Source organism: Macaca fascicularis, chromosome 11, assembly GCF_037993035.2.
Source record: "Macaca fascicularis isolate 582-1 chromosome 11, T2T-MFA8v1.1".
Lineage (NCBI taxonomy): Eukaryota > Metazoa > Chordata > Mammalia > Primates > Cercopithecidae > Macaca > Macaca fascicularis.
In genome coordinates, this window is record NC_088385.1 from 35,292,458 (window position 1) to 35,305,584 (window position 13,127).

Below are 13,127 nucleotides of genomic sequence, written 5' to 3' on the forward strand. Positions count from 1 at the left end.
CTGGCGTTCCTTCATGAAACTTTAAAAACTAACCAAAGCTCCCTTCCAGGCCCACTCCTCACAAGAAGAAGGAAGTGAGGATACAATTGAGTGTCCTCTGAAGAATACAGACAGACAAAGGAAAGAGAAGGTCCAGATAAAAGCAGGGGAGGTGAACAGGGCCAAGATATCTCAGAAAGCAAGAAACTATACTTTTGAATACTATATGAAAACAACAAGAGGGAGTTTTAGAGTATAAAGGCAGAATAGCTATTCAGAGCCAAGCTTCTTTCAAAAGTCAACGGTATGAAATGATTGTTGTCAAATCTCATGCAAATTTTTGAAGAAAAACAAGATCCCTCTAGACAAGGAGATGAAAGTACACCAGAAAGACAGAAAACAAAGAAAAACTGAGATATTAAGACAAAAGGCAAGACAGAAGACACTACAATGATAAGACATTTCAAAAAATTAATTCGCATAAGAAAAATTTAAAAATTAAGTGATAGTGAAGTATTATAAATAAAAGAAAATGGCTGGACATGGTGGCTCACACCTGTAATCCCAGCACTTTAGGAGATTGAGGCAGGAGGATCGCTTGAGTCCAGGAATTTGAGACCAGCCTGGGCAACATGATGAAACCCTGTCTCTACAAAAAATAGAAAAAATAGCTGGATGTGATGGCATTTGCCTGTAGTTCCAGCTACTTGGGAGGCTGAGGTGGGAGGATCACCTGAGCCGGTGAAGGTTGAGGCTGTGGTGAACCATGCTGGCGCCACTGCACACCAGCCTGGGCAACAGAGTGAGACCTTGTCTTGGATAAATTAAATGAATGAATGAAATGAAACAAAATTTCTTTTAGAAATGAAGACAAATTAGAAGGAACACAAGAGCAAGTAAACGTAACAGATAATACCTTATGAGGGAAAGAAGCTGAAAAGGAGAAAGACATTAAAAATGAAGATATGTAAAAAGAATTTTGTAGAAATTGACACATTGGAAACAAGTAAAGAAAATCCAGCATATGTATATTATGTGTCCCCAAAGAAGAAAACTGTAGCAAGGGAACAGAATGAGTACTAAAAATTACAATACAAGATAATTTTAATAAAATAAAAGTAGATGGGGAACTAAACTTTGGAAGACTACAGCACATACCTAAGAACAGTGACACGGTAAACCAACACTGAGGCATAGTCTAGAAGAATTATTGGACTTCAAAGGAAAAATAAAAATCCTTCAGACATAGAGGCAGAAGTCACAGAGTCTCTTACCTTTATAAGTAAAGGAAAATCAAGGCCAGGTGTGGTAGCTCATACCTGTAGTCCCAACACTTTTGGGAGGCCGAGGTGGGGGTATTGCTTGAGCCCAGGAGTGTGAGACCAGCCTGGGCAATATAATGAGACCCTGTCTACACACACACAAACACACACAATATAGTGAGACCCTGTCTACACACACACACACACGCACACACACGCATGCACATGCTGGGTGTGGTGGTGTGAGCTTGTAGTCCAAGTTACTTGGAAGGCTGAGAGGAGGAGCTATTGAGCCCAGGAATTGGAGGCTGCAGTGAGCTGTGATTGCACCACTGCACTCCAGCCTGGGCAACAGAGCTAGACAGTGTCTTAAAAAAAAAAAAAAGAAAGAAAGAAAGAAAGAAAAAGGAAAAAAAGAATCAGATTATTGTCTTTTTTTTTTTTTTTTTGAGATGGAGTTTTGTTCTTGTTTCCCAGGCTGGAGTTCGTGGCACGATCTTGGCTCACCGCAACCTCCGCCTCTGAGTTCAAGTGATTATCCTACTTCAGCCTCCTGAGTAGTTGGGATTACAGGCATCCGCCACCACACGGGCTAATTTTTGTATTTTTAGTAGAGACGGGGTTTCACCTTGTTGACCAGACTGGTCGCAAACTCCTTACCTCAAGTGACTGCCTACCTTGGCCTCCCAAAATGCTGGGATTACAGGCGTGAGCCACCACACCCAGGCTGGTGTACATGTTCTTATCTTAAATATGGAATTTCATTGTCTCCTTTCTCTTGTGACAGTAGGGAGACCAAGGTGGGCAGATATACACCTTGTATAATACACTTTTGTAAAATACAAAAATTAGCCGGGTGTGGTGGCATATACCTGTAATCCCAGCTACTTGGGAGGCTGAGGCAAGAGAATTGCTTGAACCAGTGAGATGGAGGCTGCAGTGAGCCACAATTATGCCACTGCACTCCAGCCTAGGTGATAGAGTGAGACTCTCTAAAAAAAATAAAAAATAAAAGTCACAAACAATATGCTAGAATTTGAAGAATATTGTTCCCATTAGCCCTTCCTGGGGAATCTACTAGAGAATGGGTGTCAGAATCAGAATGACTAGAGACAAGTTAAAGACTGGTGATTTGTATTGCACGTAACTAAGACCAAATGAGGGTTTGAAAGAAGATATGGTCTGTAAAGGGGTGGGAAGGAGAATGGAAGGATTATATACAAAACATTTAAAAAACTACTTTCAGTAATAATGGTGGTGGTGGTATTGTTGGTGTTCTTATTTTGAGAATCTTTGTGTAACATGAAATAAAAAGCAAACAAGTAATTGTGTTGTTCTAATTCTGTCACAAACTGTGTAATTGAGAACCACGGCTCTTGGTGTGGAAGAAAGAAGATGAGGTGACTGATTAGAGGAATGTATGTTTGTGTTAGGGGTGGGTGAGGGTTGCAAGTATCGGTAGCCGAAATAGAGAAAAAAGCTAACGTTTAAATTCAAGGAGCTTTTTTAAACTACAGATAAACCCTCCTTTCACCAGGGGGAAAAAAGAATCCCAGGAAGAAGAAATTAGAAATATTAAAAAAAATCAATTACAAAGCAAAATCAGCAAAATATTTGGCCAATCAATTTAATAGTCATTTGGAAAGTCTCATAAAAAATAGAACGTAAAATATTAGAAGTAAGAAAAATGAACAAATTCTGAGGTTATTATGAGTAGTGATGCCTATAAATTCGAAAATCAGAGAATTCAATTTTTTTTTTGGACACATTTTATCAGACATACAAAGAACAGGAAATGTCTATATGTTGTTAAAATTATTTCAGAGTACAGTATCAGAGTACAGGAATGAAATGATGGAAAGCACCCTGTTTTTATTTAATGAGGGGGCTACCCTGGATATCACAACTGCAGTTTCTCAAATATGTCTTATATTCTTCAATTTAACTCTCCAGATCCATTCAGCTTTTGTGTTTTCCATCATAGGGGACCTTTCTGGACAACATGAATGAGCCCCTATGTCCTCTGTCTTCTGATTTGGATGTGGAAATGAGGAGCCCTGGCAGGGAATTGGAGGAAAGAGGAGAAAAATGTCCTGGTCTTGATTCCCCATCTCATACATTCTGTATGTAGGAGCCTTGGGCTGGCTGGCTGTGTCAGTCTTAGTCCTGGTCCTTCCTTTTAGGCTTTGGGGTGATGAGAGCTGCTCTCCTGTTACTAGCCTGGGTTACTGCAATATCCCTTGTGATTTCCTGTAAGCCTCACCCACAGCTTTGTAAATAGTCCTTTGTAAATAAACCCTCTTTAAATTAATCTAATTTGAGTGGGCCATCTGCTTCCTGCAGACCCTGTCTGACATAACAGATGAAATTAGGATTTTTGTATTTGTAGAAAATAAATTTTTAAAGTACAAGTTTTGACTAAGAAAAAAATAGAGTACATAATATACTGTATAGAAAAATAACAGTTTATTGCAAACTTAAGAAAAATGACAAATTTAGAAATATTTAAAAATGTATAATAGAGGTTTATATATTATTTGATTATTCCATAAGCTGTTAGTATTGATATTTGTTATTATTTAGTAATTGGATATTGGTATTGTATGTATGTTAAATTCCCTGAATGTAAGTGGTATGGTGGCTGGCTCCTGGAATCCCAGCTACTCGGGAGGCTGAGGTGGCTTGAGGATCTCTTGAGGCCAGAAGTTAGAGGCTGCAGTGAGCTATGATCACGCCATTGCACTCCAGCCTGAATGACAGAATGAGACCCCCATCTCTTAAAAAAAAAAAAAAAAATCCTGAATGTGATCATTATATTGTGGTTTTATAGAAGAATGCCCTTGTTCTTAGGAGATGCATGCCACAATGTTTAGAGTGGAGTATCATGATTTCTGTAACTAACTCTCAAATAGGACAGCAAAGGGAGAAAAAGTCTTTGTGTGTACATGTAAGGAGAGAGAGACATAAAGTAAATGTGTCAAAAATGTTAAGTGGTGAATTATGTTAAGATATATGAGTATTCACTGTTACCATTCTTGCAACTTTTTTTGTGGCATTGAAAATTTCAAAATAAAAAGTTGGAAAATATTTAAAACAACATACAATGAAATACTTATTATGGATAAATAACTTTATTATAAACTAATAAGAAATATATAAAATGCTAGTATTCGAATAAGCAAATCACTAAAGGAGAAATATAGAAAGCCCTTAAACAAAAGGATGCTTGACCTCAATAATAAAGGAATGCAAATTTAAATGAGCTGTCAGTATCCATCTAGCAAAGTAGCAAAGATTCAAAAAGCAATGCTTTGGGAGTCTGAGGCAGGCAGATGACTTGAGGTCAGGAGTTTTAAACCAGCCTGGCCCACATGGTGGAACCCTGTCTCTACTAAAAATACAAAACAGCTGGCCGTGGTGGCACACGACTGTAATCCCAGCTACTTGGGAGGCTGAGGCAGGAGAACTGCTTGAACCCAGGAGGTGGAGGTTGCAGAGAGCCAAGATCGTGCCACTGCATTCCAGCAGCCTAGGCGACAGAAGAAGACTCCATCTCAAAAAAAAAAAAAAAAAAAAAAGCAACGATGCTTAATACTGATGGGGCTGTAGCAAATTGAACAAAGTGGTAACTGTTGGAAATATAGCTTGATGCCATCTTCTCTGCAGTCTGGCAGTATGTATGAATGCTTAAAATCTGTATGCTCGTCAATCACAGCAATTTAACTTAAATGAACTAAATCTAGTGAGGTAATAGGATAAGTGACTAAGGTTATATGTATAAGCACATTTATTGCAGCATTGTTAATAACAGCAAAAACCATCTAAATGCTCATCAGTTCGGGTTTGGTTTTACACATAATAGAATATTGTTTTAACTATTACTTTTTTTTGAGAAGGAGTCTCACTCTGTGCCCAGGCTGGAGTGTGATGGCGTGACCTCGGCTCACTACAACCTCTACCTCCCGGGTTTAAGCTATTCTCCTGCCTCAGCCTCCCGAGTAGCTGGGATTACAGGCACGTGCCACCACGCCCAGCTAATTTTTGTATTTTTAGTAGAGACAGGGTTTTGCCATGTTGACCAGTCTGGTCTCGAACTCCTGACCTCAGGTGATCTGCCTGCCTCAGCCTCCCAAAGTGCTGGGAATTGATACAGAAGTAGTTAATGTATTGATATGGAACAATATCCCTGATTATTACATTAAAAATAAAAGCAGGTTAGGCCAGGAGCAGTGGTTCATGCTTGTAATCCCAGCACTTGGGAGACTGAGGTGGGAGGATTGCTTGAACCCAGGAGTTTGAGACAAGCCTGGGCAACATGGCAAAGCCCCACCTTTACAAAATACAAAAATTAGAATGGTATAGTAGTGCGTGCCTGTAGTCTCAGCTACTGGGAAGGCTGACGTGGAAGGATCACCGTATCCTGGGGAGGTCAAGGCTGCAATGAGCTGTGATCGCACCACTGCAATCTAGCCTGGGTAATAGAGTGACACATTGTAATGATAATAATTAATAAAAATAGAAGGTTAGAGAAAAAGATATGCATTACTGTCCCATTTACAGTAAAATAACTACATATTATAGGCATAATTTTATATATACCAATATTATGTAGGTTTTGAAACCTGGTTGGTCTCCGAGTATCAAAACAGGTGGGAAAATTATGGGAAAACAGGGCTTTTATTTTCTGGTTTTGGCTTAAAAACAAATAGATCATGTAATAGGAAATAAAATTATCTTTCATTTAGAAAGTCTGTGGCCGGGTGTGGTAGCTCATGCCTGTAATCCCAGCACTTTGGGAGGCTGGGGCAGGTGGATCACCTGAGGTTGGGAGTTCAAGACCAGCCTGACCAACATGGAGAAACCCCGTCTCTACTAAAAATACAAAAAGTTAGCCAGGTTTGGTGGCACATGTCTGTAATCCCAGCTACTCGGGAGGCTGAGGCAGGAGAATAGCTTGAACCCGGGAGGCGGAGGTTGCGGTGAGCTGAGATCATGGTCATTGCACTACAGCCTGGGCAATAAGAGCCTCCGTTTCAAAAAAAAAAAAAAAAAAAGTCTCTGCACTAATTAAAACAATTCTGTATGCTGGTTTGTTAATATAGTTTATTGAATTAACAAAAAAAGGTGTTAAGAAACTCATTTTGCTCTTGTATGTATTCTGTTTCCAGAGCAGTGGAAAGAGCTCAGTGCTAGAAAGCCTGGTGGGGAGGGACCTGCTTCCCAGAGGTACTGGAATTGTCACTCGGAGACCTCTCATTCTGCAACTCGTCCATGTTTCACAAGAAGATAAACGAAAAACAACAGGAGAAGAAAATGGTAAATTTCAGATTTGAGATAAGAATTATTTTACAGCTCTTCATTTTTGATCTGTTCTTAAAAAGATATGAATTGATTAGACAATTAGAAATTAGTGGCTGTAGCATAAACAGAAGTCCTGTGAGAAGTAGTATGCATCTTTCTTAATGTAAAGAAAGAGTAGTTTTTGTTTTGTTTTGTTTTGTTTTTGAGATGTGAGTCTCACTCTGTTGCCCCGGCTGGAGTGCAGTAGTGCGATATTGGCTCACTGCAGCCTCCACCTCCTGGGCTCAAGCCGTTCTCCTGCCTCAGCCTGCCAAGTAGCTGGGATTACAGGTGCCCACCACCACGCCCAGCAATTTTTTGTATTTTTAGTAGAGACAGGCTTTCACTTTGTTGGCCAGGCTGGTCTCGAACTCCTGACCTCAAGTCATCCGCCTGCCGTGGCCTCCCAAAGTGCAGATCACGATGTCAGAAGTTCAAGACCAGCCTGGCCAATATGGTGAAACCCTGTCTCTGCTAAAAATACAAAAATTAGCCAGATTTGGTGGCACACACCTGTAGTCCCAGCTACTCAGGAGGCTGAGGCAGAAGAATCACTTGAATCCAGGAGGCAGAGGTTGCAGTGAGCTGAGATTACACCACTGCACTCCAGCCTAGACGACAGAGTGAGACTCAGTCTCAATTAAAAAAAAAAGAAGAAGAAGAAGAAAATAGGCATTGTCCTTCATAACCGTTCTTTTTTGATTAAATTGAAAATATGTTAGGGAAAACTGTGTGTGTATCAGCAGATTTTAAGTTGCTTATCAAATATGTATCCTGTGGTAATTATATTAGTGAGGTTTGAAATGTTGAATGAGAGTAATGTATTTAATCTTCCTATTTAGTTCAGTATTTGGCTCAGATTTTCTTATTTATAGAACTCCGTAACATAGCTCTAATTATTAAATTACTTTTGCAGCAGAGTACCATATCTGTTACTTATCTGCAGAGATCTGTTTTCAATGCAGTTTTATTCTACTTCTTATTCTGATTTAAGATAGGACGATAGTATTGACAAAATTGAACTTATTTTAATTTCTGTGTCTGATTTTTTTCATTTACTGTAGGAGCTGTTGGTGGTGATGAGTTGAATTTTTTTTTTATGGGGAAAGAAAACTTCATGAGCATCTGCTATGACTCTAGAATGTTAGTCACTGAAGCAAGTTAGTGTAGTTGTAGATGTTGCAAGTAATATTTTTAGATAGATTGCCAGTGGATATATGGGAGCATTTTAATTACATTAGGTAGCTTCTGGGTATGTTATTCATCACTTTGCATTTCTCTAATACTTACTGAAGTTCTGAACCTTGAATTTAATCATTTTGGATTAATCTAGCGTTCACCTTCAAATGTATAGAATAACACTTATAGAATTTCATCCCCACTAACTGATTTCATCAAATTTACCAAACACCTGAAACTAAGACCTTAAGAAAGTATATATTAGGTCTGTCTCTCTTTTTATTTTTTAACTTTCATTTTCTTCTGTCACCTTGAGAGGGCCCGTGATATCCTGTCTCTCAGAAACTATTTGAATTTTGGGCAGTGTTTCCTTAGATAAAATTGTGCTTGTTAGAAAAGGGTGTACATTTCAGCTATAGAAGTGTCAGCTCCTTGGTATCTCTTTGTTTTTATGTCCACTATGTTTTTTTTTTTTTTTTTTTTTGAGACAGAGTCTCACTCTGTCGCCCAGGCTGCAGTGCAGTGGCCGGATCTCAGCTCACTACAAGCTCCGCCTCCCGGGTTCACGCCATTCTCCTGCCTCAGCCTCCGGAATAGCTGGGACTACAGGCGCCCGCCACCTCGCCCGGCTAGTTTTTGTATTTTTTTTAGTAGAGACGGGGTTTCACCATGTTAGCCAGGATGGTCTCGATCTCCTGAGTTCGTGATCCGCCCGTCTCGGCCTCCCAAAGTGCTGGGATTACAGGCGTGAGCCACCACGCCCGGCCTATGCCCACTATGTTTTGTTGATGTCTCCTCTTAGTGGTTGGTCAGTACATCTGCCTACCTATTGTTTTTTTCCAAGCTTAGTGCTGATTTTGTATACACATTTGCCTAAAATGGCAACTACCCCAAACACAATATAGATTATATAAATTTGAGTACTAGATTTCACATGTTTTATTCTAGGACAGACAGTTCCTTCGTTTTTCATCAGAGCTTCTTTATCCTTGGAATAAACAATTCTAACGCCTGGTGCGGTGGCTCAAGCCTGTAATCCCAGCACTTTGGGAGGCCGAGACGGGCGGATCACGAGGTCAGGAGATCGAGACCATCCTGGCTAACACGGTGAAACCCCGTCTCTACTAAAAAATACAAAAAACTAGCCGGGCGAGGTGGCGGGCGCCTGTAGTCCCAGCTACTTGGGAGGCTGAGGCAGGAGAATGGCGGGAACCCGGGAGGCGGAGCTTGCAGTGAGCTGAGATCCGGCCACAGCACTCTAGCCTGGGCGACAGAGCGAGACTCCGTCTCAAAAAAAAAAAAAAAAAAAAAAACAATTCTAGCATATCATAAATCATCCTAACCCAGAGAAAATTAGAAACCATGAAGCAGATAAACAATATAGTTAGCTAGAAGAGTGTGAACTACCTGACAGCCTGATAATAAGAGAGAAGAAAGGGAGGAAAACATTAACTTTCCAAAAAAAAAGAAGGAATCAGTTACTAACATTTTGTGTAGGGATTTTAGCCAGTAAAGGCTTAGATACATGACAAAGACCTAGGTTACCAATAATAGATTGAGTAGTACATTCTAAGATGACATGGAGAAGTATAATCCATTTTAGATGTAGCTCCATCAAAACTGGCTAAAGTAAAACATTTTAGTGTTTAATATGTATAATTCAACTATCAGGAAATTTATTTAGCATAGGATTCTTCGTTCTGTCAACTGTGGGATAACTGAGGTGTCAATATGTACATTTATGGTCATCTCAGCTTGCCCCTTCTGCCAATGTGAAAGAATTTTCCGTTAAAATTTTATTGAAAACAATACTAAACTATGTTTTAGAGTGGAGTGGTGGTTCAGTTTGAACAGAACTCCACAGTTATCTTTCATATTTTTGTAAGAAATAAATCAGGCTTTCCTCAGCTTTCCTTTGAGACAAAATCCAAAAGTAGCATGCTGATTAAAGGCCAAAATTGTGCTATATATGATGCTTCTGAACAGTGTCAGTAGAAATTGGAAAAAAAAATGTGAAAAAAAAAAAAGAATTTATTTTGGAGAGAAAAGTTGTTGAACTAAAGCAAAAGCTTTTTTGTTTTCTTTTTAAAAAATGCAAACATAGGCCGGGCGTGGTGGCTCATGCCTGTAACCCTAGCACTTTGGGAGGCCGAGGCGGGTGGATCACCTGAGGTCAGGAGTTTGAGACCAGCTTGGCCAACATGGTGAAACGTCATCTCTACTAAAAATACAAAAATAAGCTGGGCGTGGTGGTGGGTGCCTGTAATCCTAGCTAATCGGGAGGCTGAGGCAGGAGAATCACTTGAACCCAGGAGGTGGAAGTTGCAGTGAGCCGAGATCGTGCCATTGCACTCCAGCCTGGGAAACAGAGCAAGACTCCGTCTCAGAAAAAAAAAAAAAGCAGACATACCTGTTTCACAGAATAATGCTTAAGATCTTGGTATAATTTGAATTATTACCCCTATTTCTTTAAGTAACCTATTTGTAAAAGCAATCAGTTGCCCCCTCAAAAAAGCAGTAAAATTATACATCAGAATTAAAGGAAAGAGATAGGATTAATTTTTCTGCATAAGGTGCTATGATACATGTAGTAGTCTCCCTTTGGGTTGAGTCCACAAAGGTGAAGAGTTAACTTTCTGCAGTGTTCTATTAAATCCAATATATGTTTCAAGTAAAATACCCTTATACAGTCCAGTCTTAGGCAATGGGGCAAATACTTACATATACTTAACTAACTTTTAAGGTTTTGAAAGATGTATGTAGTATATTTTGTAGATTTTTAAAAATCAGGCAGTTTATCTTTTCCCATAGTAGGTTATCAGATATCTCAGGCAAAGTTTTTTTTTTGAGGCAGAGTCTTGCTATGTTGCCCAGGCTGGTGTGCAGTGGCGCAGTGATCTTGGCTCGCTGAAACATCCTGAGTTCAAGCAATTCTCCTGCCTCAGCCTCCCGAGTAGCTGGGATTACAGGTGTGTGTCACTAGGCCCAGCTAGTTTTTGTATTTTTAGTAAAGACGGTGTTTTGCCATGTTGGCCAGGCTGGTCTCGAGCTTCTGATCTCAGGTGATCAGTCTGCCTTGGCATCTCAAAGTGCTGGGATTACAGGTGTGAGCCCCACACCTGTCCCAAATTTTTGAATAGTGGATTGATTGTGCTTCATTTGTGTCAGAGTTAGAAACAGTGGTGACATAACTTTTTTATTATTTTAAAAATTTAATTTTTATTTTTTAGACTAGTCAAGTGCAGTAGTGAGAAGGGGGGGAAAGAGTAGAACAAGGAGTTCCATCTGTAACTGACTGAACAATCAATTGAGATAACTACCTTCAGACAAGGCAGATATAGCTAATTATATTGGAAAGGTTTTTTCCTAAAAAAGTTATGGCAAGCAATATGCGTTGTTTCTGTAACTTACAAATATTATATACGTCCCTCTAATTCTAGTTGTAAATTTTGAATGATTGAATGCTATGTGCATTTGAAATGTGATCAGGTTTCTGCACATTTGAATTTTTAATAAGGTTTAAAATTTTAGGGATAAGCACTAAACTTATTCTGTGCTGTTTCTCTTTAACTACAGACCCTGCTACATGGAAAAACTCAAGACACCTTTCTAAAGGTTTCCTTTATCCATTTGCTTTTGACCCTTTTTTTCTCTTATGCCTGCATGTGTGCTTATGTACTATTACAGGCTGTGTGCATTTTTTTTTCTTCCATTTTTATTTGCCCATCCACATTGATTGCAGGTTTTAGTGGTTCTTGTTATTTTTTTGGCATTGCATCAAAATGCAAGCTTTTTTGGTGGTGAATGTAATTTATTTTATTTTTATTTTTGAAGACGTGCTTGTGAAGTCAGGCCTTTTTAAATATAATAAGATAAAGTAGAAACAGCTCTTTGGTATGTAGTACTTGCATTTTGTGAGTTCTGTTCACCTAGATTACTCCAGTCCTCCAATGAGACTTCTTGGAAGAAGGTACTAAGCTACAAGTAGGTGAGCATTTTATCTGCAAAAAGGATCCGGTTTTATTTACCTTTATCCCACCAAAGCATTGACTCACTCTTCTATTTATCTGAATATCTTACAATCATTTTTATTTAGACTTCAGGTGGCTGATATGCATTATTCAATAAACTTATTAAGATATTTTAACCTTCTCTAAATTTGACAAAAGCAAAACAGCTATGTTTGGAGGAGATTAAAGTTAGATTATCTTTCCACAATTAAACAGTTCTAGTTTCTCTAGGAAAAACAGAATGTATCTTGCTCTCCAAGTTTTAGACTACTTCACACAGTGCAACAGTGAATCTATTTTCCTCTTTCAGCAAGTACAAGAGGAACAGACCTATGACTGGAAACTAATGGAGGGTGGCAACTCCTTACGCTGCATATACCAGGGTTCTTGTTTTTTCTTTTCTTCCATTTTATTTCTTTCCTGCCTCCAGTTCCAAGGGAAAACTCTTGACCCTGGGGGAAAATCACCTTGAAAGTGTGTGTAAATTACAAAGCAGCTAGCTCTATAATAATGAGAGAGCTCTTTAAAGGAACAGCAAATTGTGACTCTACAGGTAACCAACAGGAAACCAAATTTTTAAAAAGAACTGAAGAATTAGCTGTTTCATTGACACATTGTAAAATTTTTCCTTGAGTCATATGTGTAAATCTGTTACATACGTTTTTTGCACTACTCAGTGGGATTCTTAATTTTTCTTCTTAGCCCCTAACTTTACTTTTGTCAGAAAACTGCTTTTATATGTAAGATGTTTAAAACTAAAGAATATTCCTTTTACTGTCATATAACTTCACCAAAAAAATGAAGAGAAATAAACAATTTTATTTGCAAAATCTAGATTTCAGCTGGTGGGAAGACATGTGAGCAGCTCTGTCTGAAGTTGGTCATGTTTTTGAAATACACCATACAATTTTTGAAATATAATTTAGCAGAAAATACAATTTTAGAAAAATATAATTTAGCAGACTTTAAAATACTTGTTAACTTGTACTTAATGGCAGAATTAAATACAAGTTAACAAGTGTTTTATTATGTTGCCTTTTTGAATTCCTAAAGATAAACAGTAGTTTCCTAAGTTTCTAATAAATGAGTTTTTCTTTTTCCAGGGGTGGAAGCAGAAGAATGGGGTAAATTTCTTCACACCAAAAATAAGGTAATCACACAAGCGTATAATGAAATAATGTTGAAAATAATATTTTGTATGAATACTTGATAATTTAGTTTCTAATCATTGGCAATTAAGTTATTTTGAAGTAACTATAACTATTCCTTATAAAATAAATCTTAGTAATGTTTCCAACCACAGTTTATTGGAAAACATTTGAAATTGAGGCTGATTTTCTCTGTGATTTGGTGATTC

At 38.5% G+C, this 13,127-nt stretch overlaps 1 protein-coding gene across 8 annotated transcripts in view; it reads left to right on the forward strand.

Moving 5' to 3' along the window:
- Positions 1 to 13,127, forward strand: part of DNM1L (dynamin 1 like) — a 66,530-nt gene that overhangs the window by 17,369 nt on the left and 36,034 nt on the right. For 4 of the 8 annotated variants that reach the window (XM_005570532.5, XM_005570533.5, XM_074006584.1 and 1 more), the window contains exons 2-4: positions 6,410 to 6,557; positions 11,337 to 11,375; positions 12,874 to 12,920. In XM_005570532.5, the coding sequence (XP_005570589.3) occupies positions 6,410 to 6,557; positions 11,337 to 11,375; positions 12,874 to 12,920 (234 nt within the window). The remainder of the gene's footprint in view (positions 1 to 6,409; positions 6,558 to 11,336; positions 11,376 to 12,873; positions 12,921 to 13,127) is intronic. The other 4 variants (XM_005570534.5, XM_045365005.3, XM_005570531.5 and 1 more) reach the window with 1 other exon arrangement.